Source organism: Microtus pennsylvanicus, chromosome 9 (assembly GCF_037038515.1).
Source record: "Microtus pennsylvanicus isolate mMicPen1 chromosome 9, mMicPen1.hap1, whole genome shotgun sequence".
In the NCBI taxonomy this organism is placed as follows: domain Eukaryota; kingdom Metazoa; phylum Chordata; class Mammalia; order Rodentia; family Cricetidae; genus Microtus; species Microtus pennsylvanicus.
The window spans coordinates 21,454,384-21,477,785 of NC_134587.1; the positions used below are offsets into that span (position 1 = coordinate 21,454,384).

General features: G+C 43.3%; 1 protein-coding gene across 1 annotated transcript; it reads right to left on the reverse strand.

Annotated features, from left to right (window-relative positions):
* Positions 1-2,720: 2,720 nt before the first annotated feature.
* Positions 2,721-22,058, reverse strand: Dapl1 (death associated protein like 1). The gene is made up of 4 exons (XM_075984411.1): positions 21,930-22,058; positions 12,599-12,686; positions 9,573-9,633; positions 2,721-3,006 (listed from the first exon to the last, which is right to left on the reverse strand). The coding sequence occupies exons 1-4, from the start codon at positions 21,985-21,987 to the stop codon at positions 2,893-2,895; spliced, it is 321 nt and encodes a 106-aa protein (XP_075840526.1). The 5' UTR covers positions 21,988-22,058; the 3' UTR covers positions 2,721-2,892.
* Between the last annotated feature and the right edge of the window lie 1,344 nt (positions 22,059-23,402).

Below are 23,402 nucleotides of genomic sequence, written 5' to 3' on the forward strand. Positions count from 1 at the left end.
TTTGAGGATGTTTGACATTTTGTTACCAAAGGTGTAACTTTGTGTGTGTGTGTGTGTGTGTGTGTGTGTAACATTTCAGGACAAGGGTCATTGGTTCCCACAGTCACCTCAGGTTTCTTGACTGTATGTGACCCTCAGATGATTTCTCAGTTCTTGCTTCCTATTGACTGACTGTCATGCCTTTGTCACTGCTGCCAGGGACAGTCTTCCTCATCTTTGGAGCACAGTACCTAGCATTTTTATCGACTTGAAATGAGCTGAAGGAAATTTTCAGCCCAGGGATGCGCCTTCCCCATTGGCACAACTCTTTCTGGAACTGTGACAGCAGGAGCTCCTGAGTGGCGTCCCGGCACATCTGTGCAGGGTTTTCCTCCCTGAGTGTGAGAGAAGTCCCCGTGGCTTTCTGCACACATGGCCATATCACTATGGAATTTTCTCATCGATCTGGTTCTTTTCTTCTGACAATTCCAGTTTCCTTTCAGATCTAAAGGTAACACTGGACTTGCTGCTTCGAGTGACTTGTAGTTAATAACTCAGGTATGGATGTAAATTAGGACCTTCATTGTATAGTGTGCCTTTGAGCATCTTCTATCTCAGTACATCCTTCATCCCTTCTTCTCACATCCGTTGGGACACTAGACTCATCTCATCCCACCTTTGTCATTTCTCCCTTCAAACCCAAATCCTTGACATCCCCTGAACCCTTAATGTTGGGAGCCATCCCTTGTTTGAGTTGGGGTCCCTGCAGGTAGCATACAGGGAAGTGAACTGCATGAAGGGATAAGAATGAAAACCTGGCACTGATTGACTTGGTCAACCTGGATGAGACTGTGGGGAGTCTAATAAGCAATTTATTCCCAATGTATTGAAGTCCAGGATAAATTGGAAAAAAGTTTCCTACTGTAATATAATCCTTATTGCACAAGGAAGCATGATTACATTGAACCTCAACTCAGGGTGCATGCCATTTTTTCCAAGAAGATGGGTTCTAGAGATACCAACCTGTACTACCATAAAGGCCAAAGATAGCCATACAGATAGCATAGAGGTCATTTGGACTATTAGCCACCTTCGGTCCTGGTTGCTGGAGCTTGTGGGAGCCTCTGGCTATAAGGGTCATTTGAATTACTAACTACCTCTAGTCTTGGTTGTAAGAACTTGATATGACCTAGACCAACAGGCTGTTAATCTCTCCTAATTCTCAACTTTTTGGGTGGAAGAACAGGTTTTTCATCTTTTCCTTTGGAAAGACAATTCTGTGAGCTTAACATTTCTGGTTTTCCTGGAGATCTGTGGGCTCAAGGCCTTCCATGGTTTGCACACAACAGTTATTTGTCTCTTACTATTTTCATTCTGGCAGCTTCTACCTTCCTCTCACTACCTTAATATAGCTTTTATGAATCTTAGGGGTCACTTTGACTTCGAGGTTTCAACTGGGGAGACATGTATAATTGCATCCGTTTGACAAGGGTCACAGAGGGTAAGTGGTTTATTTAAGGTTTCAGAATCAGTGAGAGACAGAAGTAGAACCCTGCCTCCAAAATCTTAGAATTTTCTGACAATAGCTCAGAGTACTGGGACCTGGGTTAAGCCTAGGTGGAGTGGTTAGGATTATTTTTTGGACTCATGCTGATATTGACTGAAACCTTGATATTCTCTTCAACAAATTTTCTTATTTCTGAAAAAAATCCTAACAATCCGGAGGAGGAAGTAGCTGATCTGTCCCATCACCCCACCAGAGTTTACCAGGTGCGTTAGGCTTCCCAGATAAGACTCAATAGTAGGGCACATAGTAGCAGGGCATTATGGGTTGGATTGGGACCCTGGGAGGGGGTGTCAAATGTCCCTTTCACAGGAGTCACATCTGAGATATTCTGCATATTAGATATTTCTATTACAATTCATAGTAATATCAAAACTACAGTTATGACATAACAACAAAAGTAATTTTATGGTTGGAGGTCACCACAACATGAGGAACGGTATTAAATGTTCATAGCATTAGGAAGGTTGAGAATCACTGCCCTCGGGGAGGCTAACTGGAAAGATGATAGGTGATGGTGGGCAAAGTGTGGATCTCCTTCCCTGAGTAGAGAGAAGAGTTGATTGTTGGAGAGTAAGATCAACAAAAGGTGCAGAATGTGGGACAGTGAGTGATAGCCACTGCTGTGAAGCAGGAATGTGACTGTCCCCTACTGTCACCAAAGAATAAGAAGGAGCTAGCCGTGTGGTGGAGTGGTGGGGAAGCTGGAGCAGGCTTAGTTATGACAGCCCTTACTTTGCGCCATGCCTCTAAAGGGGCCCAGACCATGTCTCACAATCTCCTCAGGTTAGAGCATCCACCTTCTGGGAGTTTATCAACGACTTTCTACCAAAATAATCTTTGAGGGAAAATATGCTTGCAATCAATTTACCTTCCATCTTTGATTCCTCGGCAAAAGGAACTGTGTAATCAATTTAATAATTTTTGTCTCTCCTCACCAAACCTCCAAAACAAACTGTGTATTTGTGTAAGAAACTGAGACGAACATTTCAGCATAAGTGAAAATGTCACCATCCTAAGACAAACAAACTGAAAGATGTATTCCTTTGTCTGCATAGAATTTTAGTTTCTGCAAAGCTCAGTGTGCTCTCCCCCCACCCCCACCTTTGTCTGCAGGGAGAACTGAGCCTGTGTGTAATAACTCTGAGTCAGTATTCAGGAGGAGCCCAGGAATGTATTGGATTTATAATTTTGGGAACTTTATTATCCAAAGTAAAAAGGGAAGATACAAAAGTTGTTTTATTTACCAAGCAAGGGCAGCAGGCCTACAGGAAGTGTTGGTCATTTCTGTTGAGCTGTCAGATAATGGGAAGGTTGACCAGATGGCTGAATTTTTACATCCTGGCCTGTCATTTTCGAGGCTGCTGGATAATGTAGGCCCGCTTCAGCAGAGTGGCCTTCTCCAGGGCAGGTGTGGGCTTTTGATGCGCTGTGTGAACTGCTGCTGGAAATTTATGGTTGAGCTAAGGATGAGAAGGGAAGAAGAAATAGCACATTGGATCCATTGGGTTATACAATATTATAGTAAAAAAAGTCAATACAGTTGGTCAAGTCACAGTTTTCTTTGCTTTGTCAAGACCTTCCTTCCTTGGCACTTCCAGTCCTCAGCCCACAGGAGTATACATGCTATACTGTTGTCTCCTTCATTAGCATGTCTTTAACTTTTATCACAGGACATATGACATGTATAAGTCAAAGTCTTGAACTCATGGCCCTCTGGCCTCAGCCTTTGAAGGGCTGGGATCAGAAGCGTGCACCATCATACCAGGCTGTATATCTGTTTTTGTGGTCCCATCTTGAAAAGCAGAAGTGGCGACCCCCCATCTGTGGCAGCAGGTGATTCGAGCACTAGTTTATGTAATACAGAGCGTTACATTCTAAGAAGGATGTGGCGACCTTAAGGAGAAGTTCTGAGGATGGAACAATTATTTATTTAGTTATCAAACTATGAGGAGAAAGACCCTCTGAAAGAAGTTAGAAAACATTTTTCAGTAAAGAGTGGCCCTTCCACCTGGTTCAAATTACACAGCCTGGTGAAGGAACACTGAGGAGCATCTTACTAGTTTTTAGGTGAAAACGATTCTCATTCGTCAGCTGTGAGGAAGTGCATTCAGACGAACACAGACTGTGTGACTTTCTGACAGTCAGAGAAATTTCCCATCGACCAAAGATCCCCTGGGATTTATACTCAGCGCAGATTAAGACGGGGAGGGTTTCAGAGCTGCTGAGTGATTTGCACATTATTCCTAGGAAGAGTTTGGACTCAGTGACCTTTGTGTCTCTTCAGTTTTGGGTTTCCAAGCTCATCAATATTGTCCCAAAGTACCTCAAGCAAGACACGGCTGTTAGCCAGCCAGGAAGTGGGGCCTTGGCTTGCTAGGCACTTAATATATCACTATTGAATTTGTCCTTGTTTTGACACTCAAGCTAAATAAAGGGGGAGATAGACTGTTAGGACTCTAAGTAGCACATTGTTTGATGGGAGTCTTCAAAACTAGGGAGAGCGTGTACCTCCCATATCTTCTCAAGTACTCCTAGCCGAGCTATTGCAAAGGGCATTGACTTTCATGTGAAATTTGACTCTGAGAAGTCTTTTTTTGATCATTAAACGCACACGTGAACACACATGCATGCACACGCACACACATACACACACAAAATAAGATTGTGAACACAAGCGTGCATGTGTACGCACACACACACAGAGAATAGGATCATGGGAAATTCTTAGTGCTTTACTTACAAGTATTTTTCTACTTTGTCTTTTACAATGAGCAGATACAGTATATACTAATTAACCCCAAGGATGGACCCCTGCTGACTTTCCAGCAGAAGGGATCAAAATAATTTAATATCAGCTATAAATGTTGCTTTAAAGTTTGAAAACGAATGGGGGACTTATTTATTTTTTAAGTCAGAGCAATTATCATTAGTGTATATGTGTTTTGCAGTATGGTAAGGGAGAGTATTGTGTTTTCTTTTTCTTTTGACATTAGAGCCTAAAAGAAATTTGGGGGGGTCACTAACTTCAGTGGTTTGTTTCCAGAGTGGGGGTTTTTAGCTTCATTTAAAACAGATGGGTTATTTCAGGTTGACTTTAAATCACAGTAAAAAAAAAAAGTCACAGGCAGGAAGGACAACCTGGCAAGTTAGCGAAGGTCAAATGTGAGGTAAAGGGAGGAGGAAAACAAAGGGAGCCTCTACTAGAACTGCGGTCTGGGTGATCAGTCGGGATGAGAAGGGTCAAGACAGGAAGTTGGGACAGGAAGGAGAATGCCACAGTTGCCATTGTCCTTTAGGTAGGAGAGGCAATGGGCGGGGCTAGGAAACCAGAAGAGGGGGACAGCGCCAGAGCCCCTTGTCTCTCTGCTAAGCATGGATTTGTTAGCGGACCTGTCCTGGATCACCTTCAATAACTCAAGGGCTTCATTTCTGGGGGTTGTTTTAAAAATCATGGTAACATAGGATATAAAATTGATCATTTTACCTATTTCTAAAAGTATTTTGCAGTTCAGTAACATTAAATATGTTCATATTGCTGTATCATCCCTACTGCTACTCAACTAAATCTTGATCTCCCAACCGACACATGGTACCCCTGAAACAACACTCTTTGTCTTAGTTCACCAAAAGCGGCTTAGGGAGGAAAGGGTTTATTTCATCATCTGCCTCTAGCTTAGTCAGTCACTGAAGGAAGTCAAAACAGGAACCCAAGCAGGGCAGGAACCGGGAAGCAGGAGCTGATGCAGAGGCGTCAGAGGGGATGTTTTTACTGGCTTATTCCCTATGAATTGCTCAACCTGCTATATTATAGCACCCAGGACAACCAGGCCAGACATGGCTCTGTCCACAGTGAGCTGGGCCCTCCTGCATTAATCATCAATCAAGAAAACACATCACAGACCTATCTGGAAGGCGAGTCGGTTTTCTTTAGGGATGTCATATCTGGTAGGTCAGCCATGCTCTAAGGGATGGTTCTACACTCAAGAGCATCTGGGCAGCACAAATTAGACTTGATGGGTTTAAAAACAAAGACAGAAAATTGGGTAGGTTCTGAGAGGGGCTGGGGAAGATGGGTGGACACAATTCAAATGCACTGTATGAAATCCTCAAAGAATGAACATAATAGTTTAAAAAAGTGTTAAACTAAAAGTGTGTACATGTGTGTGGAGGTCAGCATCAGAGTTTCATGGCAACTTTTAATACTACAATGGCAGTATAGTTAAGTTCTCTTTGACATATCCCTGTCCCAGTCAGCAGGAACATTCTGATGGAGAAGTGTCGTGGTTGCGACAGAGAGTCTTAAACTCTCTTCCAGCCTGATGTGCTGGGGCACACCTGTAATCCCAGCATTTGGGGCGGTGGTGTCAGGAGGACCAGGAGTCTGAGGCTAGCCAGGGCTACAGGAAACCAGGGTCTTTGCTGTGGATTATTTGTCTTTGAAGGTACAGAGATTAGATTATCAAAACAGAACTGGAAACAAATAGAAGTCAGTTTCTAGAATATGGTCTACAACCATCTATATTTTTGTTTAGCATCTTATCTTGGGAAAGTTCTAGAGTTTTAATCAATGGTTATTATTGTAAAGAGATAGTGTTAGTAGAATAAAACTTGCTTCTTGTCTGAGCCACTAAGGTAACAGCACCTAACAGAACACAAGAGGAAGAATTCAAGGTTGAGGTGTGTGTGTGTGTGTGTGTGCGTGTGTGTGCGTGCGTGTGTGTGTGTGTGTGTGTGCGTGCGTGTATTCTGCCTCCTGGCTTCATTACAGGGGTGACACTGAGCATGAAAACAGGAGAGAGATTCCTCTGTTGAGAATTTTCCTTCCTTGTAGGCACCTGTGAGTTCAAAACCCCTATTTTTAGTTTCAGGGAAGACAGCCAGCATAAGAGGTCTGCTCAAAGCGTGTCTGCCTGGAAGTCTGAAGTAAACCCGAGAGGGAAGGAGACCCATGGCAGGTTCTGCTTCTGAGGCTGAAGTGTGGTGGTCTGAGCCGATGCCAGCTCGTCCATCCATCTTCCCCGGCTGTTAATTTTCGACTCCAGGGTTGGCGCTTACATTTCCACAGCCTATTAAGCAAAGCACTCAAAGCGATACACACACTCCACATCAGTGACATTCAAGGGCACTCCGAGGGAGATGTTAATCTGTGGAAGGAGAGGATCCCTTCTAATTTCACAGATGCCTTTGATAGCTTTCCTTCCTAAGACCCCATTTCACAGGCAGCTGGGCAACTTTGGCCAGTGGATGACCCAATGCCTGGTGATTTGGAAAATGTCACTGAAGTTTAATCAGACACCAATGTCACACACCTCTACAAAACATAAACATTGTTAATGTTTAATCAGATACCTTTGTGTGCTGAGAACACAACTCAAAAATGTGTCTCCCCGTCTCCCCCCCCCCCCGTCTTAAAAAGAAAAGTTAAGAAACCATAAATCTTTGAGGAACGTTATGACATCTTGAAAGTCAACTTGCCTTTGAAAGTGACTGGTAGAAGTTAGCCACGGCCAGGTCTCCCAGATGCTAGCACAGAAAGCATCTGGGTCACACAACGCCTTTTCTACAGTGACATCAGGCAATGTGTGCGGCCACTGCACAGTGGGAATATTCTGTGTTGGGGTGGCGAGGTGGGTGGGGAGAGCTGATGGGAGAGGCAGAGAAGCAGCAACAGCAGGGTGGGTGAGAGAAACCAGTCTACGTGGAAAATCAGTGGGAGGAGAATGTTCAGGCTGCTCTTCACCTAGATTAATCCAGTTCCATCTCTCTGGGGGTGTTTCCAATCTCCCAAGTCTTAGCCGGGCGATGGTGGCGCACTCCTTTAATCCCAGCACTCGGGAGGCAGAGGCAGGCGGATCTGGTCTACAGAGCTAGTTCCAGGACAGGCTCCAAAGCCACAGAGAAACCCTGTCTCAAAAAACCAAAAAAAAAAAAAATCTCCCAAGTCTTAAACAGTATCATTGGTAGTCAAATGACTGAATGGTTGGTGAAGCCTTATAGGAAGTAGTCGTGTTAGACTATTACAAAATCAAGGTCAGGAACATCGTGGGCTCTTGGGACTCAACTTAACTAGCCGAAAGTGAGAAAGAATGTTAGTTAGCAAATACAAAAACTATGCTCCTTAATTATACTACCGCATTTCTTCTGACCAATAGTTAGGTCTTCATGATAATGTATAGTATGGGGAAGGAACCACTTTAACACAAGAGGAAAACATCAAAAATATATAAATCTCTTTTTTATTTTTGGATTGGGACAGGGTCTATCTATGTAGTCCTAACTGTCCTGGAACTGGCTATGTAGACCAGACTGGCCTTGAACTCATGGAGATCCATCTGCCTCTGCCTCCCAAGTGTTAGGAATAAAAGTTTTGTGACACCATATCCTACAGATGAATTTTTATTCTTATGAGCCCTGTGTATATACAAGTGCAATGGAAGACAAAAAAGGTAGTTGCCTCAAAAAGGGATGGGTGGATTCCAATAGAGAATACCTGGTACCCTCTTTTGGTCTCTGTGTGCACACATAAGACCACATAGACACACAGACACAGTCACACAGACAGACAGATACACATCACAGAGAAGGGGGGGCATGACTCTTTCTAGAGCTGAGTTGCTGCTCCTCAGATCCCGATTTTGGCAACACAATACTTCAAAGTATGGTCCCTTGGCACACTGAAACCACACACTGAGAAAGCCTAGTAGGCGGCAGGTGCAGGAGGGGCTCCCACTGAAGCCCTCTTTCTACCCAAAGACCAGACCCTCCAGGACATTCTCTCTCTACTGCTGTGAATCTCTGTCCCAGATATCTGAGAGCCAAGAAACAGATGCAGACCTCAGGAAGGGAGGCAAGAGCTGACCCACACACAGAGCGCAGAGCAGACTTGGTAGCAGGCTATCGGCTATTCTTCTAGCCATTCAGTCCCCTAAAAGTGATTCATATTCTGTATCACTCACGTTTTCCATGTCCTTTCCCTTTATGCTGCAAGGGTGTATGCTCCTACTCTGTGCTGGGCTCTTGGACATTCACTTTTCTGTTTAGCTCCTGGGCATGCAATAAACTTCTAGGCCGTTCCCTGCTGATCTGTCTACTGGTTTATTTCAGAATAATTGCTGATTCTCAGTAGTGTGGGAGAGAAGTTGGAAATACCCTTACAACTTCAAGTCCTTGCTAAACAGAGGCAACACCATCCTGTTTGTTCAGTCAGTGGGTGAGCAGAAGAAAGAGGGTGGCCCTCTTTATCACCCTTAGGATCCATGCACTTGCTTTGTGAAAATAGAACAAGGGAGCATAAAGTTTACCTACAGAGTTTGGTAGGGATAGGGATGGGGAGTAAAGATGGGGGGGGGACAAGCATGGATGGACAGACAGATGGATGAAGGATGGGTGAATGGGGTTGGGGATGCGACCAACTGCAGAATCCCAAACCCCAAATTGCTGTTTGCTCAATATGACTTTTTTGCACTATTTGAGCTACTTGGGATAAATTCAAGCTCTAGAAGGAAAAATAGTAGTGGTTTTACCCTCTTTAAACGTGTTTTACTAGACAAACCCAGCTGGTGTCTGGCTGCCTTCAGCCCTTAAACTCTCAGCCCTCCACTACCCACCATGGCCACAAATCAAATATTTCCTATGGAGATGCTGAGGTACAGAAGAAGGGTCCCGGCATACCACGCTGCCTTTTGTAAAAAACAAGCCGGTCCCTGAGAAATATCTGGGAGGACAAATGAAAAGTTCTACAGACTCAGCATCATGACGCTCACTTCATCATTCCCTACCTTGTTTTGAAGTGATTTATTAATAGACACTTCAGGGATTGGGGAGAATCTCTAAATGAAACAGTTCTTCTCATTTAAACTATTTTATGTGTCTCTAACTGAGAACAGATCGATTTCTTCCACAAGGACATCAAACTCAGGGGCTGGAAAAATCTCAGTTGGTCGTCTGCCGGCTCACAGGAGCCACCTGATCCACTGGGCAAACACAGAGTCAGAGTTTTATGTGAGTCGCTGCACGGATGGCTCACCTTGTCCAGTGTGTCGTTCAGAGCATCCAGCATCTGGATTTTGGCAGCGTTTGGGACGGCACTGTGAAGATGAAAAGGGTCTTTAAATAAGAGCCAAAGCTTGGGGCTGGGGATGTAGCTCAGTGGTTGGTTGAGTGTGGACCTGGTTTATACAGACCCTAGATTCAATCCCCAGCACCACTCCCACAAAGTGACTTATTTGGGGTGGGGAGATGTTACAGTCAGTAAAGTGCTTGATAGACCTGCGTTTGATCTATAAAACCCACAGGGAAGAAACAAGAAAAGCCAGGTATGGAGGTGTCATGCCAGCACTGGGGAGGTAAAGAAAGGGGCTTGCTGGCCAGCCAGCCCTGATTATTTGGTGGCCCAGGCCAGTGAGACAGCCTGTTATTAAAAAAGGCAAATTGTTTCTGAGGAACAATACTGGAACTGTCATCTGCTCTCTGTGTATGCATACACACACACACACAAATTATAAACACACACACACACACACACATACATAAACACACACACAAATTATAAACACACACACACACAAATTATAAACATGCATACACAAACACACACACACAAACACACACAAATTATACACACACATACACAGACACACACATACACAAACACATACCCAAGTTTTGTGTTTTTTCAAAATACCGCTGCTGAAGAGGTTAAATGATTCCTGCAGGTTTATACTGTGCTCAGCAACACCTAGAGAACAACATTCTGTCTCCATGTCCATCTGTGCCCCACCACGCTTTGTAAACCAAGTTCTTATTATACCTGATTTTTAGCTTTGCACTGGCATATCCTATGCACACATAAAATGCACATACTATAAGCCTATAGTTCATGGATTCATGAACTAAAACACTTGTCAAATCAGTGACCTTTGGGAATAACCAGTTCCCTGCAAAGACCACCAGTTCTGTCTTTGGATTTCGTACAATAAGCCATGATAGCATGTGTTCTCTTGTGTCTACCTTCTTTCTCTCTGGTCAAGCTATGTTATAGGAAGGTTTCATTCAGGCCCAAGTCCACAGTGCAGTGTCTTACACAAATTCTGTGCTTGGTGAATTTATTTTCTGGATTGTTTGTGTTGGTTGCTAGAAGCTATTAGGGATCTAGACCAATGATTATGAGAGAAGTCTCTCCTGTGTTTAAAAAACTGTTCTGTAGCTGGGTGGTGGTGGCACCTGCCTTTATTCCCAGTGCTCAGGAGGCACAGGCAGGCATATCTCTGCTCTATAGAGAGAGTTTCAGGAAAGCCAGAGCTACACAGAGAAACCCTGCCTCAAAACATAAAAAGCATACAAACAAAAATAAGTAAAAACTGTTCTGTAAGAAGTGGTTGTCAGGAAAGTAGACCTGGAGGATTCTATGCTCAGTGGGGGTTGGGGGGGGGAGTCACAATGAAGGGGAATCTATGGACCTGTCATGGGTTCTCAGACATGGTATAAGACTTGTTACTAGTGGAAATCTACCAGTAGTTCATTCTTTCTTTCGTGTGTGAAATCCTTTATAAAAATCCCTGCCGCATACTGGGAAAAAAACTTTGAAGAGTAATTTAAAAATAACTTTACTTGGGGGCTGGGAAGATGGTTCAGTGGAGAACGATTGAGACGGACACCTGATGGAAACTTTGGGTCTCCACATGTGTGAGTATGCCATGCACATAAACACTACACACACGCACATACACACACACACACACACAAACACAAACACACACACAGAAACACGACCAATAATTTGATATGAAAAGGACAAAGAAATTACGTCTGTTTCTCTCCACATTTTCTCTGTGAGACTTAAGCAGGTTTTTTGAGCATCCCTTAAACAATTCCTTTTGAATCCCTCATAGAGCTCCATGGAAACCAAACTCCAAAAGCATCATTCCTCATTGGGCTACTTGGAGGAATCGGGTCAGTGTGTTCATTTCTTTTTGCAATACACTCATAGTCCTTAAGCAAGTCTTCAGTCCACGTGTGTATAGGATACACCAGCTCTGACCTCTAACTTTATAATGTCAAGGTCATGGTAGAAGAAGGAGGGAGAAAAACAACCCCAGTGTTGGTATGCTTTCAAGCTTGGCCATGGTTACAATTTCAGTCATTGTGACAAACACCATGGCCATAAGCAACGTGGGGAGGAAAGGGTTAGTTTCCTCTTACATTTCCAGGTAACAGTCCATCACTGAGGGAACTCTGGACTGCCTCAGTGGTTAAGAGCACTGACTGCTTTTCCGGAGGTCCTGAGTTCAATTCCCAGCCACCATACGGTGGCTCACAACCATCTATAATGGGATCTGATGCCCTGATGCCCTCTTCTGGTGTGCAGGGATACATGCAGATGGAGAAACTTATACCAAAAACAAATAAACATAAATAAATAAAATAATTAAAAAAAAAAGAAACTCAAGCAGGGCAGGAACCTGGAGACAGGTACTGAAGCAGAGGCCATGGAGGGATGCTGCGAACTGGCTAGCTTCTCTTAGGGAGCTGGGCCATCCCGTATCAGTCACGAAGGAAGAGAATGTCCCACAGGCTCGCTTACAGGCCTATCTGGTGGGGGCATCTTCTCTACTGCGCTTTCCTCTTCCCAAGTGACTGTGTCATTTGTGTTGTGCCTGTGTCAAGTTGACATAAAACTAGCCAGCGCGCAGTGACTGTTTTCTTAAATAAGCGAACGGAAATTTCAAAATTTTAAGAGGGAGTTATTCTTTATTCATATCATAGAGCATGCTATGAGAAAGGCCAGAGGAGGTGCAGTATTTTAAAGAAAATAAGATGAATGGATGATCTTTGGGGTCGGATGGGTTTAGGACCACTTTAGGAGGCAGCTGGGTGGCTGCAGAGAGGAGAATGGGTAGGGTGTAATGGGGAAACGCTCCAGTTGGTATCCCAGAACCAATACTCATCGTGATTCTCGCCTCTACCCATGCCTGGCTGCCTCCCCTGAAATTCTTAGGGGCCTTGGTTTGTCCCCGAATAACTTCTGGGAGCAGAACTATAAGCGATCCCTACCTTGTTTTCTCCAGTCCTGTTTTTCTGGTGTGTCTTTCCAAAACGCCCATCTCTTGTTTCTTGGAAATCCGCATCCCTCCAGCTTTCACTGGAACAATAAGCAGGCGTGCACGTGAGAACAGCTTTGTTTTTCAGACAGGACTCCCATCTAACATGAGTTTCCAGATTGACATAGAAAAAACACTTTTATCTAAACAACAGAATTAAAGAAAAAGAAAATCTAAGGAAACCAGGGCAGGGAGCAGGGAAGGCCTGGGGTTAGCTTTATTCTGCTCAGAGAGGTGGAAACGAGGTTGAAAAGGCAGAAGGTCACGCCTTAGGAAGAATAACAACACACTCCCTTAGGCATTTAGCTGAAAAACAGGGTTTTTTTTTTTTTGTTCCTTGTTATCAAACCAATTACATTCTTCAAGATAGCAACCCATAATTACAATGTGACCCCTCTGTTTTCCCACAAGATTAAAGCTTTTTGCATGGCTTGCACTTTTGTTTTTTCAACGGAAGCTTTCAAATGTCAGATTCGGAGAGATGAGCCAAATTTCAGGGTGTTCACAGACATTTAACTCAAACGAAGGGCTCTGAATTCCAGGGGATAGCCACCTTCATCTCAGACCCCAAACCTCCATGTTGGCTAAGCTCTGAGGTTCTAATGAGTAATTAAATTGTATTAATAGTCACGCCATTCAAGAGTTCAATTAGTGTTAATTAGGCTACAGACGACCTAAAAGCAATTCAAGTGTTTAACAGTGTCAGCTGAAATCAGCGTTGGAGAAGGAACAGCCCGCTTCAGATTGCAAGTCACAACAAATACTTCCCTCCTTTCTCAGAAACATCACACATCTAAAATCTGACATGCTCAAATGAAAAGTGGCTAACGGGGACGTTGATTTGTTTGAACCTGATAAATTCTCTTCATGGAAACTCCACTTGGGCAATTCTCTAAAACTAATTCCAGTGTGGAAAATAAAGAAGACCTGTGTCTCAAGCTGACTTTATCACTCTTCTTATGCATATTAATATTGAAGTGCAGAAGGTGCACAGATCAGGACACATGAAAAGATTTGTGACTCCCTGCCACCATCTCTTTCCAGCCTGCAGACCATCTCCCTGGACACTGCTAAATTCCAAGTTCCGAGTTCCTAGTTTTCACCAACAGATGTTATTAGACACATTCTTTGTTTTAAATGGTAGAATAAGATACTAACTGTTCTATTATCTGATTTACCCCCTCCCTTCCCCCTGCCTTAACCACACATTTTATAGGATGTTCCGCATTTCTCTGTCTTTAGTCTACATATCTCCATCCTTCTTCTTCTCCTCCTCTTCTCCTTTCCCTTCTTCTCCCCGCCCCCAAGACAGGGTTTCTCTGTGTAGCTCTGGCGGTCCCTGGAACTCGCTCTGTAGACCAGGCTGGCCCCGAACTCACAGAGATCCTCCTGCCTCTGCCTTCAGAGTGCTGGATTAAAGGCGTGCACCACCACCGCTCAGTGTGTCTTTCTTCTTAATATCTGTTTTGCAATTCTATATGAAAACCTTCTGTGTTGACTTGGCCACTTTGCCAATGCTAAGTGTCTCGCTCGTTTCATAGACAGAGCTGCGGTGAGTATCCTTTTTATACATAGTGTCGTACAAGCACACGGCTATCTGTGCGTTGTATTTCTAGAAGTGACTTTGCTTCGTGTATTTGGAATTCTCTCAAATCTGGCTGAACTGGCCCTCACAGAGGTTACACTAGTTGACAGTTTCACCAGCTGCCATGGTAGCAATTGTTTCTCCAGGCAATGAGCTAGACAAGGTTGTGTCTTGTCTAATAACTAATAAGCTAAATATTAGAACTGTAACGGGCACAGAGAAGCTGTCTTGGGTCCTGTAAGTAAGTAACTGGAAGCAGGATGGAAGCCCAGCATCCCAGCTTTCATTTTGTGCTGTTGCCTTCATTTGGGTCACCTGCTTTATGCCTAGGTCTTAGAAAGTGGGAGGAGTCAGATGGCTTGGTTGGGGAAAGAAAATGGCTTCACATGATCCTTCCTGACTCTCCTTGTATTTAAACCTTACGCTTGGACCGGGACTAGAGACACGGATCCGCACTAAGAGTGCTTGTGATCTTGGGGAGAACTGGTTGGGTCCCAGCAGCCACACTAGCTCAGTCACCTGGGTCGCTCATAGCCTTTTCTGGACTCACACATACATACATTAATATAAAAAATAATAAAAAATAATAAATACTAAGCCTCAGGCTCATGCCAGGGCCTAGAAGATGAAGTTGGGGTCCCTGGATCTTTGTCTGTTCCTTTTCCCGAAGCACATGGATCAAACCTCTTCTCTGCTTTTGATCACTGCTCATGTCTTTAACTGGCATTTTGGGGACAATGGCCAAACTTAGCTACTTGGGGCTGCCAGGCTTTTGTCCCCAAACTCCAGGTTACAGTATCTCGTTGCTTTAATTTGCATTTCCTTTTTGTTATTACAGCTTAAGCCTGTTTTAGAAGGGTGTTTGTGTTTTCTTTTCTGTGACTTTTGTCCAGCCCCTCCCCCCCACTAGATTACTAGTCTCTCATCTCTTTCTTACTGAATTTTAGGAGCAGTTTGTGAAATGCAAAGTGATTAATTGTACCAGTTACTGCTTTTTTCCACATTGATAATGTCTGCCCATTGCAAACCTTTATTGTTCTTATGATGTAAGCTTGTCAGTCTCATGTGGTTTCATAAGGAAATGGGATTTTTGCTGACCATTCTCTGCTGTCTTCTAGACATTCAGTGGCTTCATCTTGTGAGGCCAGGCTCCAGCTACACCCATATATCCTTGGTCTTTTAATGATACAGTTGATGCAAGTCATAAGGAAGAGGCAATTTTGTCTTGCTTTGTTTTGAGGCTGTTGAGACTGGATTTTGCTATGAACCCAGGACTCCCTGTGTAGCCCAAGCTGCCCTCAGACTCCAAGTTCTCATGCCTCTACCACCCATGGGCAGTAGTTACGGGCACACAACAACACGTGGTTTGATGTAAGATTGTTTTAGTTGATCCAAATATTGAAAATTAATCTTTTCCTTGTCACTTTGAAATTCACCTTTACTGTACACTGAGACATATATGTATACACACACACACACACATATATATATATATATATATATATATATATATATATATATAAACATTATTATCTCTGGTAGGTTTCTATTGCTGTGAAGGGACACCATGACCATGGCAACTCTTATAAATAAAACATTTTATTGGGATGGCTCTCTGTAGCAAGCCTTTTCGTTGGGACCTCCAATAACATGGAGACTTGTTATTAATTACAAAAGCTCACCCTTAGCTTAGGCTTATCCTGCTAGCTCTTATAACTTAAGTTAACCCATTTATATTAATCTATATTCTTCCACGTGGCGTTACCTTTCTTCCATCTTGTACCTCCTGTTTCTTCTCCATATCTTGCTGGCTAATCTTCCTTTCTTCTTCCCAGAGTTCTCTCTCTTCCCAGAAGTCCTACCTCTACTCTCTTGCCTAACTATTAGCCGTTCAGGATTTTCTTATCCCAATCACAGCAATACCTCTTTATATCATACAGTGTACAAATATCCCACAATAGCTTGCTTACAGTTTCAGAGGTTCCGTCCATTATCATCATGACAGGGAGCATGGCGGTGTGCATGCAGGCAAGGTGTTGAAGCTGGGAGTCCTACATCTTGCAGGCAACAGGAAGTGAACTGACTGTCACACTGAGGGAAGCTTGAGCAAGAGACCTCAAAGCTGCCCCAATGGTGATATACTTTCTACAACAAGGCCATACCTCCTAAAAGTGTCATTCTCTTTGGGGACCATTTTTTTTCAAACCACCACATATACATATATATGGGAGTATATAAGAGTGTGTCAAAACATGTACATCTATGTGTATTTCTGAACTTTCTGTTCAATTAATTTGTACAGATACCCCGATATTTGTAGTTAAAGTATAGTATACTATAATACTTGACAGTTCATCTTGTGACATTTTATTTAAAGAATTTTACTATCCATTGTTACTTTAAAAATTTGTCAATTCCCTACACATTCTTTTTTTTTTTTGTATTTCTACAAATTTTTTGAGACAGGGTTTCTCTGTGACTTTGGAGCCTATCCTGGAGCTAGCTCTTGTAGACCAGGCTGACCTTGAACTCACAGAGATCCACCTGCCTCTGCCTCCCAAGTGCTGGAATTAAAGACATGCACCACCACTGCTCAGCTAATTTCCTATAAATTCTTGTTGATATATTTTGATTATTTATAATTGATAAGATTTTTCTTTTGAGATACAGTATTACTGTGTTTTCCAGGGTTGCTTTGAACTTGTGGCTTTCCTACATTAACCTCCTGAGAACTGAGATTATACCACCTCACTTGGGTAAATTTATGGATATTGTTAAAGAGGAAAATTCACATCATTATACTCCTGGTGGCTCTGTATTTGAGAATACGTGTGGTTTTCTGTTGTTTACCTCTTCTGAGCCCCTTGGAAATTTGTGCAGATTAATTTTGTAGGCTTATGCTTAGGTTCCCCTTTAGTAAGCATTTTATCTTTGTTGATATTGCTATTGTAAATCAGGTCTACTCTTCATGCCCAAACTACAAACTTGAACCTAAAAGTTTAGCTGAATATCAGTAAGTTTATTGTAATTAATTTTATACTTAAGTTGTAGCAAATTCTATTATTGCTTATTATAACTTTCTATAGGTTTTCTAGGTGAAAAATATAATTTACAAAGAATAATATGTCTCCTTTAGGAAAAATGTGGTTATTGTGGACTTTTTTTTTTTTTTTTTGGATTTTCGAGACAGGGTTTCTCCGTAGCTCTTTGGTTCCTGTCCTGGAACTAGCTCTTGTAGTCCAGGCTGGCCTCGAATGATTGTGGACATTTTTGTCTTTCTGATTTTTAAAGCTTGTGTTTCCTTATTAAATGTAATACATTCTTTGTGTGGCCTTCTATTCCTACATATCTATTCCTATAATACACACATTATGAATTTTCATCACATTTAGGGACTATCCTTCTATTTTAATTCCATATTATTCTATTATTTGAAGAGATATTAGATTTCAACAATTTTTTAAAACATTTATGGATATGATCATATGAGTTTTTTTCCTTAATGTGGTTAATTAGATCTTTGTTTTCGGCAATGTTTAGTTCATTTAGAAGGACTCTGAGAGTCTCCTAAGGAGAGCAATAAGAGAGAGAGAGAGAAAAGGGGGGTCACAGGGAGGGAGCTGTGCAATCCAGTAAGACCACTAGATGCAGGTCAGGGTCACCAAAGTTCTGCAGGGCCAGGTGTCCTAATCTGTTGCTAAAAGAATGTCCATCACTTGCCTCACCTTGGAAAGGGCGTACACACTTAACAGGGAACCAAACACCAAGGGATACTTTAGAAACCCACACTGCAGGAGTTCTTCATTCTTAAGACTAAAGCAAAGACATTTAGGGAGGACGATTTCATTTGGCAAGACAGAAGATATCCCAGTTCTGTGGGTGGATGCCCTGGTTTATAGAATAAGGCTCTCACAAACTTGGGGTGAGTGAACTAGTTGGAACCAGTTTATGGGAGGGTCATCTTCAAAGCTCTGCTGGGAACACTGGTCTCACAGGATCTAGATAAACTGCCACTATAGCCTACGACAATCACCCTGGCCTGTTTTCTTGACCCCGCGTATGATTGGAAGGTCTTTCTAAGGAGCCACTGTGTATAAATCAGCCCTTTCAATCTTAATGCGCCCGCCTTCAGCTTCATATGTGGACTGTATTTTCTCTAGAATATTTGTGTAAAACCCAACTGCAATTAGACACAGTAAAATGCGAATAGGTTTACTATCTTAATGGACCATAAATACAAATTTGAATATAAATACATAAGATTGTCAGTACTTTGGGCGAGTAAAATGAACTAGAATCTACAGAAGTATAAAGTAATGTTTTTTTGGGGTTGTTTTGCTAGAAAACCTTTGTTGGTGCAGGACTGAAACTTTCCCTTCTTGTCTTGGGTTAGAGCTGACTTCTTGTGGTAGAGTTTGTGGTTTGTAGTTTTTCAAAGGTCGATCTTATAGTCTCAAATTATGCAGTTTCTAGTTAAGGTTTTTTCCCAGTGTTTGGCAGTGAATAGACAAGCCCCAAACCAGCCTGTAAGAGAAACTGGCCCCTTTCCTTCCCTAGACCGTGCGGAATGTGTTAAAGGAGGCAAGAAAATGTAAAGTTTGCCCACACTCTGCTTTAAGGCTGAAAACTTACTTGAAGATCTCAGGAAGAGGCCAATGCTTATAGGCTTCTCAGTGGATAGTCAGGGTTGACTTGTCAGCGAATTTTGGTGGCCAATCAAGACCCCTGACAAATTCTCAAGAGAAGGGGCTTTTTTGGAGCAAGAAAATTTCATCACAAAGCCAGTTCCCTTCCAGTCTCAGGGATGTGTGGTGTTAGCAGGGTCTCTTGGCCTCTCTGACTTTCAGTGTGCTCCTTTGTGTGGCTTCTCTGCAGAGCGGCATTTATCTGGAGCGCGGCTGCCATGTCTAGGAGTTTCTATGTTATGCAGGTGGAAGATTGACTTTGAGCGACTGGCGGCTGCCCTTGCAGTCACCAGCCCCCCTCTCCGCGATGTTTTGGGCAGTGGATCTCATGCACTTCTCTTTCAAACCCCCAGATCTGTTCAACCCTATTCTTCACGACTTTACCAGCTGGACTGAGAAAAACCAAGCCTTCATTTTGTTTAGTTTTCATGTCTTTTTAAAATTAATTTTTTTGGGGGAGGGAATAGAATCTCACTATGTAGATTCCCAGCTGACCAGGAATTTTCTTTGTAGTCCAGGCTGTCATGGAATACACAAAGATCTGCCTGCCTCTGCCTCCTGAGTGCTGGAACTAAAGGCATGAACCTGGCCTAATTTTATTGTTTTAATAGAATATCTTTCATGTATTCTTTGATGCACGCACGCACACTGACCTATGCCACCCCCCCACCCCGCCCTCCGTTTTGCTTGTTTTAAAAGACACTGGTCCTTAGGCACTTACGGTAACCTCTGGGATTCTTCATGATAACCTTTCCTCACAACCTTTCCTGTTTTCTTCACAAGCCAGAAAATGCTTCTGGCAGTTCACAGCTGAACCACAGAACACTTCTGATTTTTTTTGACTTAAGTCAATTTAAAACGTGCAGGACTGGAGATGAACTGAGGAGCGACCGTTTGTCTTCCTATTCATCACGCATTTGGCATCCCTGGACCGTCTTCTGCTCACAACACTTTGGTTATTGCCTTTCACGCAATGGGGTTATTATAAAACTGAGATAAAGGTAAACCAAAACAGCGGGAAATTCAGTTATGCTTCCTAGAGCCCAGGCCACTTCATGACGGACATTGTCTTGTTCCAGGGCATAAATGCGAAACCAAGGCTAACCGTAGTGTGATATGTTACATTAACACACGTAAAGAAGTGCCCAGCACACGTGCATGGGGTTGGAGAGTGTTGGCTAGCTGATTTCCGAGTGGCCCCATTCATAGCTATGCTGGCAATCGCTAGTGTCTTTCCCCAGTGCAATTGTTTTCTGTCCGGAGTCCCGCAGCAGCCGCCAGCGAGGATCCCACCTCTGAAAGCCTTGGAGTCCAGAAGCATCATTCTGCATTTTCCTGACCACAGTGGGTCTTGCAAGGCCTGCGTTTTAAAGGGGTCAACATTCAAGTGTCACATCCCTTACTTATGCTCACTGTCCCTTCTCATCACACATTAGCTTTACCAGATTGCTGTTATTTATCCTCCCTTTCCCTAGGTAAAAAATCCGAGACTCCGAGATGCAAATTACAAGTGAAGCTCAAACCCTACTCTGTCCGATTCTGACTGCCATGCCTTCCTTACCTTCCCACCTCATGACATTAGCTTGCTGCTGTCAGACATCTGTATTTTGCTTCCAAATATCGGGTGAAAATTTAATAGAATTCTTGGCATCTTACGAGTTTTGCTCCATAAATAACAACTTGCAATACTGCAGACTGGCTCAGACTTAAAAAAAAAATATATGGGGAACCAGCTGAAGGGTGACGCTCCTTTGTTCTCTTGAGCTCAGTGGGGATGCAGGTCGGCCTGCCTCTCCGTTCCAATTATCCAGAACCTCTTATCTGCAGTGTCACAGTTGATAATAATTCATTGTCATGCCGGAGGCATTGTGACATGCTTGATGGAGTCATGGTGCGCTATGTACACAGAGTAATTAGCAACCATTAGTGACGGGGACAGGCAGTTCCTGGTGGTGGTGTTCAAACTTGCACTTTTGAAATTGACTTAAGCCAAAGGAACCACGTGTTTAAGTTTAACTTTGTGCATAAATGTACTGTAGCAAATCAGATTTTTTTTTTAGTTGGATCATTATCTGAAGGCCTGGGTTGGAGGCGGCATGAAGGGAGTGGCGTATTTTCTTTGCCTTGTTGCAATATACGAGTCCCCCTAACGACTGGATACACAGCCCCCCCCCCATTCGTTCGCATCAATACCTTCACATTTTTAATGTTAAAAATTGCTAAGCACAAGTACAAGGGTAGCATGTCAGTAGACTGAAAAGGAGATTGGACATGGTGCCTAGGAGACGTCAGAAAAGTCTAGTCTACTGGGCTGCCTTCCAGAATGCGCTGGGTCTCCATCAGATCCCCCAGCCTCTGCACAGCCTGTGCCTGTCATGCTGGCCTGAGGCTCAGAGGCCTCAGCCTCCTCTGAGAGGTACCAAAGCATTATAAAAACAACAGGATCTGTAGATGGAGACAGGCCAGCACAAAGCAGCCAAGTTTTTGAGATGTCAGGAGACAAGGACAGCAGTTGGAAGAACGTAAAGCTGACTAAAAATAGGCCCGTGCATGCTAGCCAAACTATGTAAACATATACGTAGTTACAGGAGAACCAGGGTCCACAGAGTCGATGCGAAGAGCATGCATTGAACAACGGGAGATACTCTAGATGTCAGAGCCCCTCCAGTCCCTGCGTGCTTATTAAAAGGTGCTGATAGCTTTGCCCAACCCCAAAGACTCCAGAAGCAGGAAAGGGGCACTGTTCTCTGCACGGGGTTAGTATGACATCCTAACCACGGGTATCTTACAAAAGCGGCGTGAGCGGTGGAATACTGAGTAGGGTATTATCCCCACGAGGGTGACTCTCGCAAGTGAGGGTATGTCCCAGCTCATCTACAGCCAGAGAGGAGCTCAGGCTGCTGAGACAGTTGTGGACTGCCAACCTTGGCTCCGCTGAGCTGCTTCTGGGAGGATGAAAGGGGGTGAAGATAGCCCCTGCAGCTGCCGGAGCCACGTGGGTGCGGGGGACCTACCTGCAGGAGCGTGCCGCCCTTTCAGCGGGGACAGCGGGACTTGCACGTCGTTTGCCATAGCGCCTGTGTGCCAGTGCCTTGTTGGTGCTCTGGAGGCTGAGTACCAGTTGTGGTTGCTTCACCTCACCTCACTAGGGCTTTATAACTGCAGGGGGTGGGGCCCCTTGAGGGTAATGTTGAGCAACAACTGGGCTTGTCACTCAGCTGCCCTGGACTGAATCTCCTTGGCAGGTCTTCTCCTCTTTGATCTGCAGGACAGAGGAAGTAACGAGGAGAAAGTAGAGAAGATGCGGTAACATCAACAGTTCTCTCCAGTAAGTGTGAGGCTCTTTGTCACACATACAGGCGTGACACAGCAGACAAGACAAGAGTCTTTGCTTCAAGACACTGGTTGTCTTTCCAAGAGACAATCGAGACAATCGCAAGTGAGCACTATGTCTTTTGGAGGCCTTCCTAGTGGTGAGAGTTCATACTAAGAAAATAACTGCACAGAAGAGGCTTCTGTGCAAGTATATTGGTCATGCATTTCTTTTCTTTCTTATTTTGTTTTGCTTTGAAGGGAATTAATATAAATATCCCCCAAACAGAGGCTTACCTAAACTAAGATGTGGCTAAGAGAATGCTATGTAGTGCATATTCCAAATCCTGCTTCAAGTAATATTTAGCGATGGAAAAAAGATTAGTGATTATACAATAAAATAGTAGTCTATAAACGGATAGATGCAATGTATATATTAATACTTATTGATGTATCTCCAGGGTCAACATTTGCAGATGACGCTCAGATAAACTGTTCTTCAACCCCAAACTGCTTTTCGGTCAGGTGCGATGGCACAAGCCTTTAATCACAGCACTTGGTAAGCAGAGGCAGATGGATCTCTGTGAGTTCAAGGTCAGCCTGCTCTACAGAGTGAGTTCTACATCCAGGACTACACAGAGACTCTCAAAAACAAAAATGAAACAGGCAAGCAAGAACTCAGAAGAAATTGAAGAAAACCATGAAAAGGGAGAAAATATTTATAGAATACAATTTGTATGAAGTATCACTATCTAGACTATATAAGACTATGTAAGCCACTATGTAAAGAATCTTTACAACACAATCCACAGTGTAGAGGTTCACAACAAGCCCCTGAGAAGATGGTCAATATCTTTAATAGTTAGGGAAATGCAAACTGGAGTTCTGTTGAAATATCTCTGCCTATGTACTAGAATGCCACAACGGCAGAAAAAAAATAAATTATTGGTGAAAATGCTGGAGCAAAAGGAGCTCCTTCCATGATGTTATGAGAATATAAGAGAAGCAAAAGTGTTTTAAGCCAATTCGACATACTTAGCATATATCGTGGGGACAATAATCCAATTGCTGGGAATTCTCCTAAGAGAAATAAAAACTTTTGTATACATAGAAACCTGTGTATAGATGTCTATAACAGTTCTACCCAGAATTGACAAAAGTTAAAAACAACCCCA

Coding starts and splice junctions, on each gene's coding strand:
- Dapl1 (XM_075984411.1), bottom strand. CDS start 21,987: ATGGCAAACGACGTGCAAGTCCCGCTGTCCCCGCTGAAAGGGCGGCAC. Junction 12,687..21,929: donor AGGGCGGCACGCTCCTGCAG/GTAGGTCCCCCG, acceptor TTATTGTTCCAG/TGAAAGCTGGAGGGATGCGG. Junction 3,007..9,572: donor TGAACGACACACTGGACAAG/GTGAGCCATCCG, acceptor TCTCATCCTTAG/CTCAACCATAAATTTCCAGC.